General features: G+C 38.3%; 1 protein-coding gene across 1 annotated transcript in view; it reads left to right on the top strand.

Annotated features, from left to right (window-relative positions):
* Positions 1–18,163, top strand: part of LGR4 (leucine rich repeat containing G protein-coupled receptor 4) — a 97,840-nt gene that overhangs the window by 69,282 nt on the left and 10,395 nt on the right. The window contains exons 3-12 of the mRNA XM_036860345.1: positions 375–446; positions 1,700–1,771; positions 10,225–10,440; positions 11,284–11,355; positions 13,236–13,304; positions 14,202–14,273; positions 14,456–14,527; positions 14,867–14,935; positions 16,909–16,980; positions 18,088–18,153. Of these exons, the coding sequence (XP_036716240.1) occupies positions 375–446; positions 1,700–1,771; positions 10,225–10,440; positions 11,284–11,355; positions 13,236–13,304; positions 14,202–14,273; positions 14,456–14,527; positions 14,867–14,935; positions 16,909–16,980; positions 18,088–18,153 (852 nt within the window). The remainder of the gene's footprint in view (positions 1–374; positions 447–1,699; positions 1,772–10,224; positions 10,441–11,283; positions 11,356–13,235; positions 13,305–14,201; positions 14,274–14,455; positions 14,528–14,866; positions 14,936–16,908; positions 16,981–18,087; positions 18,154–18,163) is intronic.

The raw sequence follows: 18,163 nt of genomic DNA, 5'->3' as shown, positions 1-18,163 counted from the left end.
TGTATAAAACTCCTGCCTGCTGCCCAGTGCTCTGTATTTATGAGGCACCTGGAAAACACCGCAAGCGACCGAGAGTGACCATGAATAGCAAACTTAATTTGGTCTAATATGTTTTGGCTTGCTTGACCTCACCAGAATAAAAATGTGCCTGTTTAAATTATTGTATTGAAGTTAAAAAAAAAAATTCGAGAGGCATTTATCTCATTGGAAGAACCTTGGGATCACTTTAGCAGAGGTTTAAGTCCATGTTTAATGTCGGATAGACTAGAGAGATGTTTAATGTAGAGCTTCAATAGCAGATTGGGTTATTGTGAGTTATGAATTTTAAGAGTCTGAATTACTATTTTTCTCTTGCTACTTTTTTTTTCTCCTAGACGACTGGCTGGCAACGACCTTTCTTTTATCCACCCAAAGGCCTTGTCGGGGTTGAAAGAACTCAAAGTTCTGTAAGTAATGCAATTTTAGAGTTTCACAGCTGGCTGTGTATTTTCTTTCTGCGTAGTCAACATGCTCGGAGCTAGATTAAGCACAGTTTCTTTTAGTTCAGGATTAAAAGATTTAAGGAGTGGCCAATGGGTAGTGTGGGAGGCTAGAGGCTGATTTAGGCAACCTTGGGTCTAGATAACAAAAGTTAACGTCTAAATAACAGGCGCTCTGACCTCTGGTGCATTACAATTGAATGTTAGGCTTTTTGTGTGGCTAATGCATTGAATCAAAATCGTATTTAAACTTCACTGGTAAGGTTTTGTTTCTACCTCGTTTATAGCTCTAAGAACTTTGCATGAGCTGACCCTAAAGGGAAAAAGGCTTCCAAGATCTCCAAATGTAAAATCATTTTAGAGCTAAAGGGAATTGAGATGCCTATGATTTACAGGGCCTGCGAGAGATCAGGAAATAAATTCCTGGTAGTGGTGAGGAACTGGCACACTGGGGAGCCGGTGAACTGACTGCCGACCCCACCTCGCCACTGCCTCGCTGGGTGACCATCTGTAAGTCACTAGACCTCTCTGGTTCAGTGAGTTAGACGGGCCCTTTTCCATTCCATTCGGTGGTGATGATTCTTGTCAGGCAGTCATTTCATTAATATGACCAGGAAGGACATTAGGCAAAACTAGTAAAGACTTCATGTTCATTACTGATCTGTACCTCCATTCTCCAGGTCGGAGAGTATTAGATAATTAAAGCTTTATTTCTGCCCTGGCCCTGCATTCACTGGGGACGTGGCCACTGCCCCCTAAGAAGTCAGGGTCTGCTGTCCTCTTGACAAAATTGTCTTTCTCTAATGTACGTGTTTCTGGGCTGTGCTTTATTTCAATTTGAAAAGGCATTAGGGATTCTAGTGGGTTTGCTTGCTATACCTCCCAGTTAACTTGTTATACCTCCCAGTTAACACTAATGGTACCTTGGGTGATGAATATTAATTAGGGTGCCTTAATTCGTGAGAATGAAACAATCCTGGCTGACCCAGCAGGTCTGTGTTAGGAGATGGCTTGGGACAGTGGCCTAGGTTTCATTTCTGGCTTTACGACAAATGCCTCTTGCTCTGTGGCAACTCTCTTATCTTGGGTGCTTTCCACCTCGACTCCTCCTCCTTTTTTTGCTATTGGAAAGATTTTTTTGGAAAGAAATGGTTCTAAATTCTTCTAAGAAAAAATGGTCATAATTGCTTCTTATTCACTAACCAAAAATTTCCTTCCAGAACTCTCCAGAACAACCAGTTGAAAACAGTACCCAGTGAAGCCATTCGAGGACTGAGTGCTTTGCAGTCTTTGTAAGTAACTTTTTGGTTTTCTGCATTCTTGAATCATTAGGAGACCACTCTGGCTACTAAGTAGGTAAAGAACTGGAATCCTAGGGAAAGAAGAGATGTATCCTCTCATCTGGGATAAAAATGGGGATGGCTAGTTGCTGTTACTGAAATGTCCATTGAAATATCCTGTCTCCAAGGCTGGGAGAAAGCTACAAGCTTGCATGTAGCAGGTGATTACACCCTCTGTGGAATCAGGGTTATGTGTGTACAGAAGTTCTAGAGTCTTATGCCATGACGCTCAAGAAACAGCCACAGAGAGGTTTCTGTTTCAGGTGGTAATGATCATCAGAGCAAATTAATTATGGACCCTCATCTGTGGATGTTGAACACTCACCAGGAGTGCTGACATAATCGCCTGTGCTGTCTTTTTCTCAGGTTTTTTTTTGAGGAAAGTTTGGTTTGATGTGGAATGTTCAAAATTTCAGCTCTTGAACAGCAAGGTCCTACTGTATAGCACAGGGAACTATGTTCAGTATCCTATAATAAACCATAATGGAAAAGAATATGAAATATATATATATATATATGTGTGTGTGCGTGTAAAACTGAATCACTTTGTTGTACACCAGAAACTAACACAACATTGTAAATCAACTATACTTAAATTACAAAAAAGATTTCAGCTCTTGGTTTTTATCATGTTTAGCCACTATTTTCAAAAGCTTTTTTGCATAGCACTTCACTTTATTCTTGTTTGAATTCTTTCCCATATAAACGTATGTATGTGTTAATATGTATATGAACCTGGAGAACGGGGGTCATTACCTCCATGGTTTAGCTATGCACACCCCGCTTCCCCCTAGAGTGGGGGGATCAGGTAAGCAGCAGTAGTATCACAGGAACCATGCAAACCCACAGAAGATTCGAAAGAAACAACCATTTTTATGTTACATAAACAGGTATTTGTTCATGACTAGACTGCGTGTTGTGGACTAGTGTTGTCAGGTCTCCCCATCCCTGGGTTAGAAGATCCAGCTTCTCTGTCTTCAGGGGCTCGGTTTTAGAAAAGGTTGAGAAGCACTAAACTGAAGCATGTGGTTGTTGTAATCTCTCACCAAGATTAGGAGAAGCCCTTTGCATATTTATCTGTCAGAATGTTTACGTTGCTCTCAAAGGAAGTTCAGATAAATTCAGATTAATTAGAATTCTGAAACAGGCCTGTCTGGTTTTGCATCCCCACTCTGCCCCTTGTTAGCTGGTAGCTGGTTTGGGGCACGTTATTTAAAATTCTCTGTGCAGTAGTTTGCTTATCACCTACCATGTACTCTAATGCATGAAAAGCACTTTTAACAATATCTGACATGTAGTAAGTGCTCAGTAAACATTTGTAGAATCTATTAATATTAATAATGATGACTGTTTTATCTGTTCTTTCTTTTGATTACTAGATTACCCAATTTGCCTAACTAGGTGAAGGAATCATCTGAAAGTAATGAAAAAGTAGTCTTTAAAACAAGCAATTTCATTAGTTTCTTATTCTACTACAGTGAACACAAATTTGCATTGCCTCAGTTCATGTCCTAACACTAAATACAGTGGGACTAGGGCCTAGTTTCTCAAAGTGTGGCACTTGGCCCACCCTCAACAAAATCACTAGGGGGATATTGCTAGAATGCAGATTCTTAGGCCATACCCTAGGAGTCATGATACTGTCTCTTTAAAGGTAGGGTCCAAGAAGCTGTATTTTAAAAAATTTCCCCAGATCATCCTCATGGATACAGAAGTTCTGAGAATCACTGAATGAAAAACTGTAATAGTTATCACACTTAGGTGTTTATAATTTTAATTATAAAATTAGGGTATAACCACATCACATATTTGTGTACTAATCTGTCCCATAAATTTTTTTTTATTGCCCTTTGAAATAACTGTAAAGGTGAGCATTTGTAGAGATGCACATGAGCTAGAGAAGACATAGGTGAAAGTAAGTGACTGATGGGCTTGTCCCTTCCACTCGCTGATATAAAACCATTTATAACTGCTCCAAAAGCACATCACTGGAAATTGTAAATTATAGATTACCTTTGATTTTAGATTAGATAGTCTGGTAGTTAATGGGCAGTAATATGAAAATGAAAATATGTACTAGTAAAGCATAGCATGTGCTGTAAAGGTTAAACTTTAAAGTGTATGTACTATCATAAAAAGGAGTATCTGGGATATTGGCCATTTAAGTTCTGGTTTCAATATACGTTTAATTTAAGGTAGATATTTGTTAAGTAGCTCATTTCACCAAATGCCGAGTTATGGAACATAAGGATTCATTATTTGCCATCACTAATTGAATAGGATTCCAAATAGACTATTTCAGGGAATAGGTTGGAATGAGTTCCGTGATTTTGCTGCCTCTGCACCATTTCTAACCTTGGACGGATGTACACAGAAGGAGCCATCTTACCTCCCTTGGATCTGAATTCATTAGACATTTTAAATAGTTCTCTTTTTCTTTTGCTTCTTCAGAATTTGTTTTCCTTCAAAACCTTCATACAGGATTGTTCTTATTTCCCAAGACTTAATGATCAAAATAATCATTTTGTCTAGTTGGAAGGCTGAAAAAGAGAAAGCTAAAATCTTTGAACATTAGAAAAATTACCAAGAAAATATACAAATAGATTTTTTTCTAATTTGTGGTCCATAAGTACTCTAAAGTGCACATGGTATTTTTGATCATTTAGATGGGAAAAAAATTTGAGAAAGGATAGATACATGTATATGTATAACTGAATCACTTTGCTGTACACCTGAAACTAACACAACAGTGTTAATCAACTGTACTCCAATATAAAATAAAAAGTTAAAAAAAATAAAGTATTTTCACAAAAATCATAGGTTTCTTCCTCTAAAATAATGTTTTAAACAAGCATACTGTGCTCATCACTCACTGAGTGCAGTGCATTGTTTAAATTATCTCCCAAATTGGGATGGGAGGGAGGTAGGGTTAAGGAGAGGAGTCAAACTACTTTTTTAATAAAGGCATTGGGATTTTTTTATATGTATCAGAAATATAAGGAGCTATGTGCCAGGCCTGTTTTATTTAAGAAGGAAATGTTCATGGGTTTGTTAGCATAGTGGGTGCAGTGGTCAAGTTAGATACAATTGAAATTCTGTCCTGGTGTAAAACAGTGTTATCAACACTTGAGTCAGTTTGCAAATCTGATCTTCAGACCTGAATTACATGAAAGATTTCCTTGTGGTTTTGAAATAGTGCTCAGAAGGAGCAAAGTTCATTAGGGCTTGAAATTGACCAGAAGTGGTTTGCTGCAAGTGGGTGACGATGGCTATAAAATCTGAAAGTGAATTGTAGATATTAATAAAAAGCTAACCTAACAACCTTCCATGAAGCCATGAAAATGGCTAAAGCGTTGCCTGAGCAGGATATTAAAATGACATGTCAGAATTTGCTCCACTAGAATTTTTTTCTTTATAGTTGTTCACACTTATATTGACTATTAAAGGATTTCAAAGACTAAATTTCCTAGGTTTTCTACCGTAACAGAATTTAAGTATTTTGAACTTGAAACTGGTAACAGAATATAATACTATAATGTCTACATTATTGGTAAGTGAGGAGTAGAGAGAAAAAGGGAGAGCTTTTGATTACACAGAACAAGTGTTTATGATAACATAGACATTCATCAGTAAATAGCTGCATTTAAAATTGTTATTGTAATTTCACTTACGGCAAGAGAAAAAAGTATGTGAGTCTCAGTAAGATATAAAACAGGCTTTTGAGAATAGGGAAAAGAAGCACATTTTAAAGACAAAAATAGTAAGGGAATTTAGTTAATACATTGTTAACTGTTTAGCAACTCAAGTGCACTTAAATAAAGTAATAGTTATCTCTTGCCAAATGAAGTTGAAATGGTAAAATAACTTAAGCCACATAATCTCTTCACGTTGTGAGATATCTAATGCCATTTACTGCCCCTATTGAAAGAATCAGTTACAGTATTTTTCTTTTTGGTCTGTTAGTTAGGATGAATTTTAATAGTGTAGGTCCTTGGTACAAAGCCACGCTTCCTAAGACCATTTCTCTGTGAAACATTGATCTCAGTGTAAGTGCAAACTCATTACATTTATGGGTGTGCCACCAACACCCACATGTGGATTGAGGCGTAAGGATTAACCATTTGAGTCACCACAAATCCTTTTTCTCATTAACTTTTTATTTAAGGGTTCCATTTTCCCAGATTTCTTCCTTTTGATCTCTTACGTATGGCTGACTTTACAATTTGGGGAAATTTTTAACAGAGGAAATTTTGTCTGTGCATTTATTGTTGTATTATTATGTTGCATAGAAGGTAGTTTCATTACTATCTTAGCTCAGAACTCACCTGGTTATCTTGCTAAGTTAAGACCACTCCTTTTCTTTGGTGGGGTGTAGCACAGAATTCTGCAGGAGCCTAAATGGTGTATATAATACTGGACTTATGTTAAAAAGGTCTAGAAGGGACTTCCCTGGTGGCACAGTGGTTAAAAGTCCGCCTGCCAATGCAGGGGACATGGGTTCGATCCCTGGTCTGGGAAGATCCCACATGCCGCAGAGCAACTGAGCCCATGCGCCGCAACTACTGAGCCTGTGCTCTAGAGCCCACGAGCCACAACTACTGAGCCTACGTGCCACAACTACTGAAGGCTGCGCACCTAGATCCCGGGCTCTGCAGCAAGAGAAGCCACCGCAATGAGAAGCCTGTGCCCCACAACGCAGAGTAGCCCCTGCTCGCTGCAACTAGAGAAAGCCTGTGCGCAGCAGCGAAGACCCAACACAACCAAGATAGATAGATAGATAGATAGATAAATAAATAAATTTTTTAAAAACGTCTAGACAACTTTTCTTTCTTTCTTTTTTTTTTTTTAACTGTGTTCATCCTGTTGACAGGAAATACAATCTGATAAATTTTCATGATTCTTTTTTTAAAATTAATTAATTAATTAATTAATTAATTAATGGCTGTGTTGGGTCTTCGTTTCTGTGCGAGGGCTTTCTCTAGTTGCGGCAAGCGGGGGCCACTCTTCATCGCGGTGCGCGGGCCTCTCACTATCGCGGCCTCTCTTGTTGTGGAGCACAGGCTCCAGACGTGCAGGCTCAGTAGTTGTGGCTCACGGGCCTAGTTGCTCCGCGGCATGTGGGATCTTCCCAGACCAGGGCTCAAACCCGTGTCCCCTGCATTGGCAGGCAGATTCTCAACCACTGTGCCACCAGGGAAGCCCTAGACAACTTTTCTTATAGTTTTTTGCCACATCTTTTTTTTCTTCCCGTTTTATTGAAATATGATTGACATATAGTACTGTATAAGTTTAAGGTGTACAGCATAATTATTTGACTTACGTACATCATGAAATAATTACCACAATAAACTTAGTGAAAATACATCATCTCATACAGATACTTAAAGAAATAGAAAAAAAATTTTTGTTTTCCTTTTGATGAGAGCTCAGGATTTATTCTCTTAACAGCATTTATATGTAACATTCAGCAGTGTTAATTGTATCTATCATGTTGTGCATTACATCCCTAATACTTATTCACCTTATACTGGATGTACATCTTAATGAAACACATATAGAGAGGACTTAATGTCAGTGGAGTGTTGTGTGTGTGTGTGTGTGGAGAGCGCTGCTCATTATTTTCTTGAGTGTGAATGAACATTATCCTCATTCTTATAACATGAGCAATTTAAACTTTTAAACTGTTGTGACACTGAGAAACTGGGGAGGGATTTCAATTTGTGCTTAAAATACAATCTAAATCCTCACCTGGCCTAATGGGGCTCTGCGTCATCTGGTCCCCATTTGCATCCGCATCTGTGTCTCCCTGGACCCTCCACTCTCTTCCTCCTGTGTTCTAGTCACTCGGACCTTCTGGGAGTTGATGGGACCACACCCAGTTGGTTTCTGCTACTGAGTCTCTGCCCTCACTGTTCCCGTTGCCTCAAACACTCCTTGCCAAGCTTCCTTTGCCACTTGCTCTGGATCTCAGTTTAATGGTACCTTCTTAGAGATGCTTTTCCTGACCAATACATTGTAAGAAGCTACCCTCCGCCTCAGCCCCTGCTAATCCTGACCTCAGTACCCTGCTTATTTACTTCATAGCACTTTTTAAGCGCTCTGCAATCGTTTTTCAGTCTGTTAATTATATTGTGGGTCTGTCCTCACTAGAATGTGGGTCAGTCTCCTCATTCCTGTCGTGTTCACCATTTTTACCTTTTGTGCCTAACAAGATGCTCAGTTTACATGTGTTGAATGAATTGCAGATAGATTAGCTGCGTGTAGAATTTAATTGCATGATTTAGTTACATTATATGGTTAATTATATGATTATATTTCAGCTCCACATTATTTATAGAAAATGTCCAGATGTGTGAATGTGAAATAAATGTCCTTAACTCCCTCCACCCCAACAAAATGTCTCTCTCTCCCTAAGTAGAAGTTCCTTGAGGCTGTGAAGCATGTGCGTGTGTATGTGTGTATGTGTGTGTGTGCTTGAACACACTGCCATCTACTCATTAAAGAAAATCTGCTAAGCAGCTCTGTAGCCAGTACTTTGCCAGTCTGTTATATAAAGGATGCCTGTCTCTTCTCAGGGATAGGTAGGTTCTAGAAAGTACAAGGAATAAACAAACCTAAAACTGTTTGTTTCTAAGTGGATTCTTAAGGCAGCTGCTCAGTTTCTGAATCTCCCCACTTTTTAGTGCCCTTCAGGTTATCCTATCAAGCAGAAGGCTTCCATCAGATCCTTACTGGGACCAAGGGTCTTTGACCTCGGCCAATCTGCCTCTGGAAAGGAGACTGCATTTGGGGCTGGGGCAGTTAGTTGGGAGCGGGGGCTCAGCACTTGCATGGAGGGGAAAGGGACACTTATGGCAGGATCCGAAGCTGGAGCAGCACAGGGAAACAGGAGGCACGAAAACCACTCTGAAGTCAGAATTTCCTGAACTTGAAGGCTGCCAAAGTTGATTTCTTTAAAAAAATGGGCTGCCGTTTTGGCCTTGCAGCTGTTTTCTAGTGTTCCGTAATTTTCACCAAGAGATCCAAGCCTGTGAGATATGGATTTAAATAGTGAGGTTATATCAACAAGGTATTTGCGAAGAAAGTTGTGATTTGCCTGGTGCATACGGTTCCTCATCATATTAATACTAACTTGTCATTTTGGCGAAAAGCAGTTATTCCAACAATTACGCCTGGTTGTGTCAACACTAACATTTAGGACTTGGTTTCTCAGATTTTCAGATGGGGATTTAATTTTTAAGTATGGGTAATCCTATTAGTAAGGTGTCCTTAATTCCAAAATTTGGGGGAAAATCAAAGAAACTCTAAAGCCACAGTAACGTTGATCGAAGGAGCTGTTTAATTTTTTCCTCGGGACAGTTTGCCTTTTTCTTAATATCTGTTAATTTTGACAAACTAATTTTTCAAATGTACTTAGGCCTAAGAGAAGAGGAGAGGGTTGCTTTGCCAGTACGTGACACTTATATTTTTAACTTGCCTGGTGGTAATAAGGATTGTTGAGAATCTATTGAAATGGTTTGTTGCTGTAGAAAAAAATTGTAAATATGTTCTTACTCTTTCCCCTTTGGTACCAAGTCAGAATAGCAATTAAATTTAATATCAAATATTAGTTATAAAACTGTAAGTAAAATAGATTATTTGGTCAGCTTAGTTTCTTCTTGTTGTTTTTCTATATACATATATATATATTTTTAAAATAAATTTATTTATTTATCTATTTATTTTTGGCTGTGTTGGGTCTTCGCTGCTGCAGGCAGGCTTTCTCTAGTTGCAGCCAGCGGGGGCTACTCTTTTTTTTTTTTTTTTTTTTTTTTTGGGGGCTACTCTTCGTTGCGCTGTGCGGGCTTCTCATTGTCATGGCTTCTCTTGTTGCAGAGCACGGGCTCTAGAGCGCAGGCTTCAGTAGTCGTGGTGCACGGGCTTAGTTGCTCCGCGGTATGTGGGATCTTCCCGGGCCAGGGATTGAACCCGTGTCCCCTGCATTGGCAGGCGGATTCTTAACCACTGCGCCACCAAGGAGGTCCCTGTTTTTCTATATTTTTGATAAGTACATTCTGAAACATGAAATTCGAGCTTGAGCTTTGAGGGTTTCTTTCTTTCTTTAATATATCATTCTGCCGTACAGTCGTGCTTAGCCAAGGATTCTTGAAGGATTCAGATTTGTACGCATCCCTTTGTTATGAAGGAAGGGAGACAACTGAGTTCCTTCCATATGCTGGTCTTGGAAACATTGTTAGATTTTAGGAAAACTTCTAGTGAAATTAAAGAAATAAGGGATGCTGTGGCTTTGGTCATTTTTATAACTCCATTTTTTTTTTTTTTTTTGGAACCCTGAGAGTTGTGTGACTTGCCTTGACTCATTCCGCTAGAATCCGTTATTGAAGGTGGTTGTTTTTTTCTGTCAGGCGTCTAGATGCCAACCATATCACCGCAGTGCCTGAGGACAGTTTTGAGGGGCTCACTCAGTTACGGCATCTGTGGCTGGATGACAACAGTTTGACAGAGGTGCCAGTGCATCCCCTCAGCAATCTGCCGACCCTGCAGGCGCTGACCTTGGCTCTCAACAAAATCTCCAGCATCCCGGATTTTGCATTTACTAACCTGTCCAGCCTGGTGGTTCTGTAAGTATCCACCCCTTTTAATACTATATATTTGTGTTAATTTGGGGGCAACAGCACAGTTCTTGTGACAAATTGTTATGAAAGTACCTCACTGAGTATGTTCTTGGAGAGCTGGTGTTTGGGGGATCTGCCTTTTTTACAAAATTACATGTGCTGACTTTTAAAAATACAAAACAGGATAATTTTTTAAAAAGTAACGTTCGATGATAACAGTTGAATCTCTCAAAAATAAATGGCCATTTGTAGTCAGGAGAAGAAAGTGGGTCATTCAGCAAACACTGGTACAGCTTTTACTTGTATCCCAGCAATGCATTCAGTGTTAAAAGAGGCAGAATCCTTTTGGAGACGCCCATAGAAAATGAGTTTCAGTGATCTTTCATGTTTTTACTGTCTATTCAAAGAGTATGTGATTTACTGTTGTTTCAAAAACTTGGACATAATAAAGTGGCATTTCTTGTAAAATCTGTTACCGATTCTCACTGATATAAGCTGACATTTCCCCCACCTCCCCATAGGAGAACTCATCAAAGTTTCGCTTCATATAATTAAAAGCTCATCAAAACTTTTGTTTGGATATGGGTAAATACTCAAGAATCTTCCACGTGTGCACCCCTTTTCCACTAGAGATATGTTCCTTTTCCACTGGCCTCCTATGTTCAGTGAATCCGAGTCTGTGCAGTGTTTATCAAGAGATATCTACCCAATGCTATTTGTTTTCCATTAGTCAAGTGTTGCAATGTTTAGCTGCACCATTCCTTTAAGCTCTACCAATTTAGACATGTAAAACATTATAATAGTTGCTTCTGGGTGAGGCAAAAGTCATTTTGATGCTTTTTTCCATAGGCATCTTCATAACAATAAAATTAAAAGCCTGGGTCAACGCTGTTTCGATGGACTCGATAACCTGGAGACCTTGTAAGTTTATTCGTATTTTGGATGATCACATTTGGGAAGTTGACAGTGCAATTTTGCATTTCATTGCAGAAAAAGGAAAAAAAGTAACGGTCTTAAGTTCAGCTCATTATTAATTTGCTTTAATACATGACTAAAGTCTTGCCTTCAGATAACACAGTCATGAAAACTAATCTAGGTTTCTGGTTAAAAATGGCGCACAAGATTGATATTTCTTACAAAAGGACATGGTAAAACCAGCTCAGTCTGCCAAGCTGTACACCTTTTCAAAAACTTTGGTTTTTGTTAGTATGATAGGCAGTTTTGGAACTTTGAACCTTATAAAATTAATACTGGAAAAGTTGTTTTGTTTCTTTGTTTTCTCCCTCATCTCAGTTGCCTTGCTAATTGTTAACAGTGGGTTTGAATACCATCTCTGCTTTTATATGCTAAATGCGATGAAGGTTTCCATTTTGCTTAGGATACTTTTATTGTTGTTTCTATTGTTAAAGTGTTTGAGAATTCTGGCTGTTTCAAAACTGTCCATTGTACCACGATATGAGCAAAAGACATAGTGCAGCTGTGTGTAATCAAGAGTAGGATCTTTGTTTTTGTTGTTTTGGTTTGTACTAGTTGCCTTTATTCAGAGATTTATAATATTTGCCATTGTGGTATAGTAAATGATTCAGAGAATGTCCCAGTTAGATGGGTGAGTAACATCTGATTGGAATGCTTAGGGTTTGTAATATTTTGTTTAATTGAATTTTTGGGTTAACTGTCAGTCAATGAGAAGACTTAAAATCTTTTAGTACTCTATTAATTCACTTTCCTGTTTAAACCACTAAAAGATAGTAAGCATCAGTGGATATTTGAAAGTTGAAGCTCTTGAAGAAGATACTGCCAAACCCAGTTCTTCTAAGTATGTAAATACCAGTGGAACAAAAGACTGGGCGGGTCTTCTGATCCTAAACCTTGTATTATTCCAATATATTATTCTAATTATATTAAAATTAAACCTTTTCTTCCCAGTTAAATTTTTATTTACCATTTTTTTCTATGTAGAAAAGGAAAACAACATTGGTCTCTAAGGTGCTGGCCTTTTGATTTTATTTACTCTCATTCTGAAATCAATCGCTGATCATATGCTAACATTCTCTTTAGGTTAAAAGAAATTAAAGTTTAAATACACTCAGAGGGACTTCCCTGACTGTCCAGTGGTTAAGACTCCGCGCTTCCAGTGCAAGGGATGAGGGTTCGATACCTGGTCGGGGAACTAAGATCCCACATGCCTTGTGGCATGGCCAAAAAATAAATAAATAAAATACACTCAGAATTAAGACTTTTAAAAGTACAGATCACTATGGCTTTTCTCTCTCCTAATTAATGGAACTTTTTCAACAATTTGTAACCTACTTGAGGACCGTAGTTGTATGAAACCGTCCTGGTCCTTCTCCTTATTCATACTTAGGTCATCCTGCTGATGTTAGGGCTGAGGTCAGCTGCCCTCATACCAGAATTTCAGGAAGCCACTCTAAACCTAAAATAGAAACCTCAGTTTCAGGCTATTGTCATTTACAAATGATAGTCAATAAATTCTATTTTATGGAGAACTGCCATTCAGGTGATTTGTTTATTTAATGCACCAGTAATATGTGATTCTGAGAATTCTTTGCGCTTTTAAAGTTGTTGACTTAAAACATCATAGAAGAATTAAGATTCTTTTTTCTATTCAGTAATCTAAGAAAAGGTGTAAATTTAATTAAATGGACTGGCAATTGGTTGTCAAAGAAAGATTACCATCCAGAGGATGTGATTTAAAAATAAAAAAAAAATTTGTACCAAAATACCTTATAAACTGTGACCACACTTCAGTGTTCTTACGTATTTTTCCAATTTTTTTCTAGGGACTTGAACTATAATAATTTGGGGGAATTTCCTCAGGCTATTAAAGCCCTTCCCAGCCTAAAAGAGCTGTGAGTATTGCTTTGCTCTATCTGTTCCTTAATATCCCTAGAACTCACCATTTAATGTTCCAACAATGAGATTTTAGAATATCTTTGTTCCATTACATGTATCATAATACACACACACACACACACACACGATCATACAGATTGGATTATATTGGCTAGCACTGACAATTTTGAGCATAGATTACTGTATAGGGCTGGATTCCGGTGAAACAAGCCATAAGGTATGGTCTCTGCTTTGTAGGAGCTGTGGTCTTAGTCCCACTGGGGAGGCTGACCATGTAAGACAGACAGAGAGCAATTTCTAGGTGGAAATAAGTGCTGAATGAATAGAATAAATAAATCATTCCAGAAAAAGACCTCATTGAGGCTTGGGGTCATTGGAAAAGACATCACCAAAGAGAAGGAATTTGACTGGACTTGAAAGGATGGAAATATTTAGATAAATGAAAGAGATGAGGGAGCATTTTAGATGTTGGATTTGTCAAGGTCAGAGATAAGAATGCACATGGCATAACAGAGGTCGTGTGTCATGAGTTGATAGCTAATATTCTGAGATGCATTGCTTAAAAACTAAATGCAGGTGACAGAGAGAGAGATTTTGGGGTTAGAATACCTATGATTCTTGCAGTCTAAAGTTCTTTGAGGATGAAGCAAGCTAAATGTATATAAGGGACCTGGCAGTGGTAGTAGGTTATGCAGTGGGTTTAAAAAGAATTAGGTATGGTCCTGAAAAAGATGAGATGGAATTAAAAATTCAGTTTCCCCACATTTTTGAAATTTTCATGTAGTTGTTATCAGTTATATTTTACATCCTACTGAACAGTAGTAGATATTCAGGTTTTAACTTATTTCACAAGGGGATAAGCATTTCAAAATATTTTTCTTCTATCTTTGTAGGTTATTTCACAGTAATTCTATTTCTGTTATTCCTGATGGAGCATTTGATGGTAATCCACTCTTAAGAACTATGTAAGTAGTTTTGAAATTTTCTTTTAATATGTAATCATGTAAAGCAATGTCTGTACAATGCCAAACATCTGGATAAAGAATGAAAATTCAGGCTGTTAGATATATGAGCTTTGTGAACATAGATTTAGTGTTGGAGTGCTTGTGAACATATGAAAACTTTGCTTTTTTGGCTATTTTTACAGACATTTGTATGATAATCCTCTATCTTTTGTGGGGAACTCAGCATTTCACAATTTATCTGATCTGCATTCCTTGTAAGTATTATAGAAATTTAAAAACAAACCTGAATATTTACACAATTGCTTTAATGGGAAACTAGAATTTATCATTGTAGCTCCAGAAAACAGAATCTTTTATTTTCTTTTTCTTGGGTGGAAATCCAAAAGACAATTTTGAAAAATTTATGATGGCTCTTATTTATGTGAACACTTGGTCAAAATTATCACACTTTCAGGTCCAATCAAGAGATGAAACTCATCTTCTTTTTAGGTATAATGGTACTGTAATTGTAAGCTGTTTAAAAAATAAAATGAAAATATTATCTATGAAAATTTTTTATTTTAAATTACTTTTTATCTCCCAATTTCTTAAAGAGTCATTCGTGGTGCAAGCATGGTACAGCGGTTCCCCAATCTGACTGGAACTGTCCATCTGGAGAGTCTGTAAGTGTGGCCCTTTGAAGAAGGGCTGTGTAAAGATAACACCACACTGGCCTGCTAATAGGTTGCCAGTGCTTTTTGGTGATGATGATGAGTTAATGTTGATTTCTACAGTCTTGGTTTGTGAATATCATGCGTAGAGATGGGTATATTGGGTTTGGAGTCAGTCACCTCAGGTAGAGTATATAGCCTAGTATGTGAGAGGTAAGTTCTGAAAAGGTCACTGAAAATATAAGGCAGTAAGTAAGTACCAAATGAGAAGCAGTGCTTTAGGAGTTCAGAAGTGGAGCAATCGATGTAGACTATCAGAAAAGGCTTTATGGAAGAGGTGAAATGTTTCAAAATTGGATACTGTCAGGCTTCCCAGACCCGGTCTTTTATTTAGAAAGGCAGGATTTAGTAAAACCGGGAATACTGAAAATATACTCAGGTATGGCATACAGATGATCAAATATAGCTAAAATTGCATGTTTATAATCAAATGGGGAATGATGTGGAGAAATCTGGAAAGTTGTTGGGCTTGTAATTTTAAAATGACAAACCTTGAGTATTGAACATTTGGTTATGGTAAAGCTTCTCGGTGGGTGGTCTGTGAATGGGTTGCAGGTGCATCTAAGATCTTGATGACCTCAGCCCTCCAGAAGCCACGTGGGGCCTGACGTGGTTAGGGTCTCTGCCACAAGGAGCCTTACCACAGGGTGCTGCAGAAGTTACAACGTTCATGTATGCCAAGATGTAAGAAAAGTTGGGAAGCATTGAGCTAAGGAGTTTAAACTCGACTCTTACGGCAGTTTGGAGGTGTTGAAAATGTTGGAGGAGGAGGTGTGAGGAGGGTAAGAAGAGAGAGACCAGAGGTAGAACGGTGAGGAGGCCATGGGAATACTCCACTTGGCTAAATGAACACATTTAACCGTGCGAGTTCTGTGTCTTCAATCCATCACTGGAGTTCCTCCGTGTGGCCTGAGATTCCTCTACCCCTCTCTGCATCATTTCATCCTTGATCTGCATAGTAGCAGTAAAAATGGAGAGGGTCAGATGCTGAGACCTACAGAAGAAGAAAGAACAGGAACTGGTGATTGACTGCCGATGGGGAGGTAGAAAGGGAGGGGATTGCTGGGCTGCACCCCTCAGGTCTACAAGACCTGTACTTGTCCAGCTTCAAGACCGAAGAAAGAGCCCAGAGTCAGTAACAGAGACAGCAGTGGTTTAATGGATGGGGGAGCTTACATGTCTGAGGCAAGGTCCTGGAGCAACACCCCACTGGCACACGGCAGGCAGGACATGGCGGCAGTCTTCACTCCCGGGGGGGGGAAGGGGAGATTGCCAGTTATAGGAATTGACATCAGGTTGGCTCATTAGTTACCAGGGAAACCAGCAGAGGGGCATGCCCCTAACCACCCTTTGATAAGAACTATCACTAGCTGGGGTCTGGGGCAAGGAATGTCAGTCATGTGAGTAGGGTGTAGGTAAAGCAGGCCCTGGTCAGGCAGGGGCTATACAGAGAGCAAGAGAACAGCCATCTTGAGTGGCCTGATCATACAGGGATTGAAAGAAAATTTCAGAACATTGAGTCAGGTTGATTGAAAGAAAAGATAGAAACATGGTTTGGGGGGCAGGATGCTATCCTGGTTTCAAATGTTTTGGGTGTGAGGGGGTGACAGAACTTGCAGGTGACTGTGGTCAGGCTGTGACTATGGATTCATTTTTTTCTGTTGGTCCACATGAGAACTCAGGCTTATCACCTGGACAATATTAACTTCTCGTGTCACAAGCTCTTCTGCGTGACTATGAAAATAATATGGGTATCGAGGGTTCATTCTTCTTCCCACGTGCCTTACTTTAGGGAGTAGTTAGGCAGTGGGATACATAGACTCTAGTCCATATGCAAGTATGTGAACATGTATTTTTCTATATGAGAACAGCATTTTGTTTACCATCTCAACTTGAATCATTTCTTAGACCATGTTTTTCCATAGGACCTTGACCGGTACAAAGATAAGCAGCATATCCAGTAATTTGTGCCAAGAACAAAAGATGCTTAGAACTTTGTAAGTTGGATTCTTCTTCCCTTCTCCTGCCTTTCTTTGTTTTATGTACTTCACACATGTTGAGTTTTATTTTTAATGAACTCTTTTCATTAGGTGACATTAAGGTATAATTATTTCTTATTGGTTCCCTTCATGGAAATGAGCAGGAATTTTAGCATCCCCCTGGGTAGGTAATGTTTATCTGAATTTGATTTTACAGCTATGTGTATATCTCACATCTTGTGACTTTACTTTGAACAAAGTAAAACCAAACTAGGCTCTTCCTTGATTTCTTTTTTCATCCTGACTCCTCACCCTTATTCTAGTTGCCCCAGGGGAGTTAGCTCTCTGTATGCTGCTCTTTCATCCATAACCCAAGTGAGAGCCCCAATCTTTTCTTGGATCAGGAACCAATTAAGCATGGAGCTTTCCAAAATCTCCAAGCTGCCCTGGAAATTAAAAGTAAATAAAGGATGTAAAATTGTCACAAGAACAAACAATTAAGTTACTAAGTTGTTAACAAGTATTCCGTGGCAAGAGATAGTAACAAAATAAATGACTGACTGATCAAGCAAGTAATTAAATGGTGTCATGGAGTATCAAACACAATGATAACATTGAGGAAACACTGCATGGGATTAACAGAGTTAACTAGTCCCAATTTTTTATTTACTATAAATATTTTTTAAAATGTGATTACATATAACACTCCTCTTACAGCTTTTAAATTCAATAACAACATAGAAATTATTTATGGTATAAATGATATTATAAAAATATAAATTAAAAAACTCATAACTCTACCATTTGGACATAATTTTTATATATTTTCTGCACTGTATTTTCCATATTTATTGTATATTCTTAATGTTTTAAAATATATTTTATATTGTCTATACCCAACATTATGTACTTGAAGTTTGCCAGTCTTAAGCCTGTTCTGTCACTGAGGTAAGGTGCTCTAGAAAGCTTATGAGTCTTAGGTTAAAAAAAAAAAGTTGCTTTTCTTGTTCAGCCGTATCTCTTTATTACAGATCTTAGCACTGCTTTCAATGCTTCTGAGTACAGCTTTCATAATGTAGTATTCTGATAAGATAAAATTAATTTGTTAATTTCCATTATTTTAAGGGACTTATCTTATAACGATATAAAAGACCTTCCCAGCTTTAATGGTTGCCATGCTCTGGAAGAAATGTAAGTTGGT

This window comes from Balaenoptera musculus, chromosome 8 (assembly GCF_009873245.2).
Source record: "Balaenoptera musculus isolate JJ_BM4_2016_0621 chromosome 8, mBalMus1.pri.v3, whole genome shotgun sequence".
Taxonomy (NCBI): domain Eukaryota; kingdom Metazoa; phylum Chordata; class Mammalia; order Artiodactyla; family Balaenopteridae; genus Balaenoptera; species Balaenoptera musculus.
The sequence above is the reverse complement of the archived record's forward strand: the minus strand, read 5'-3'. Positions and strand labels throughout refer to the sequence as shown.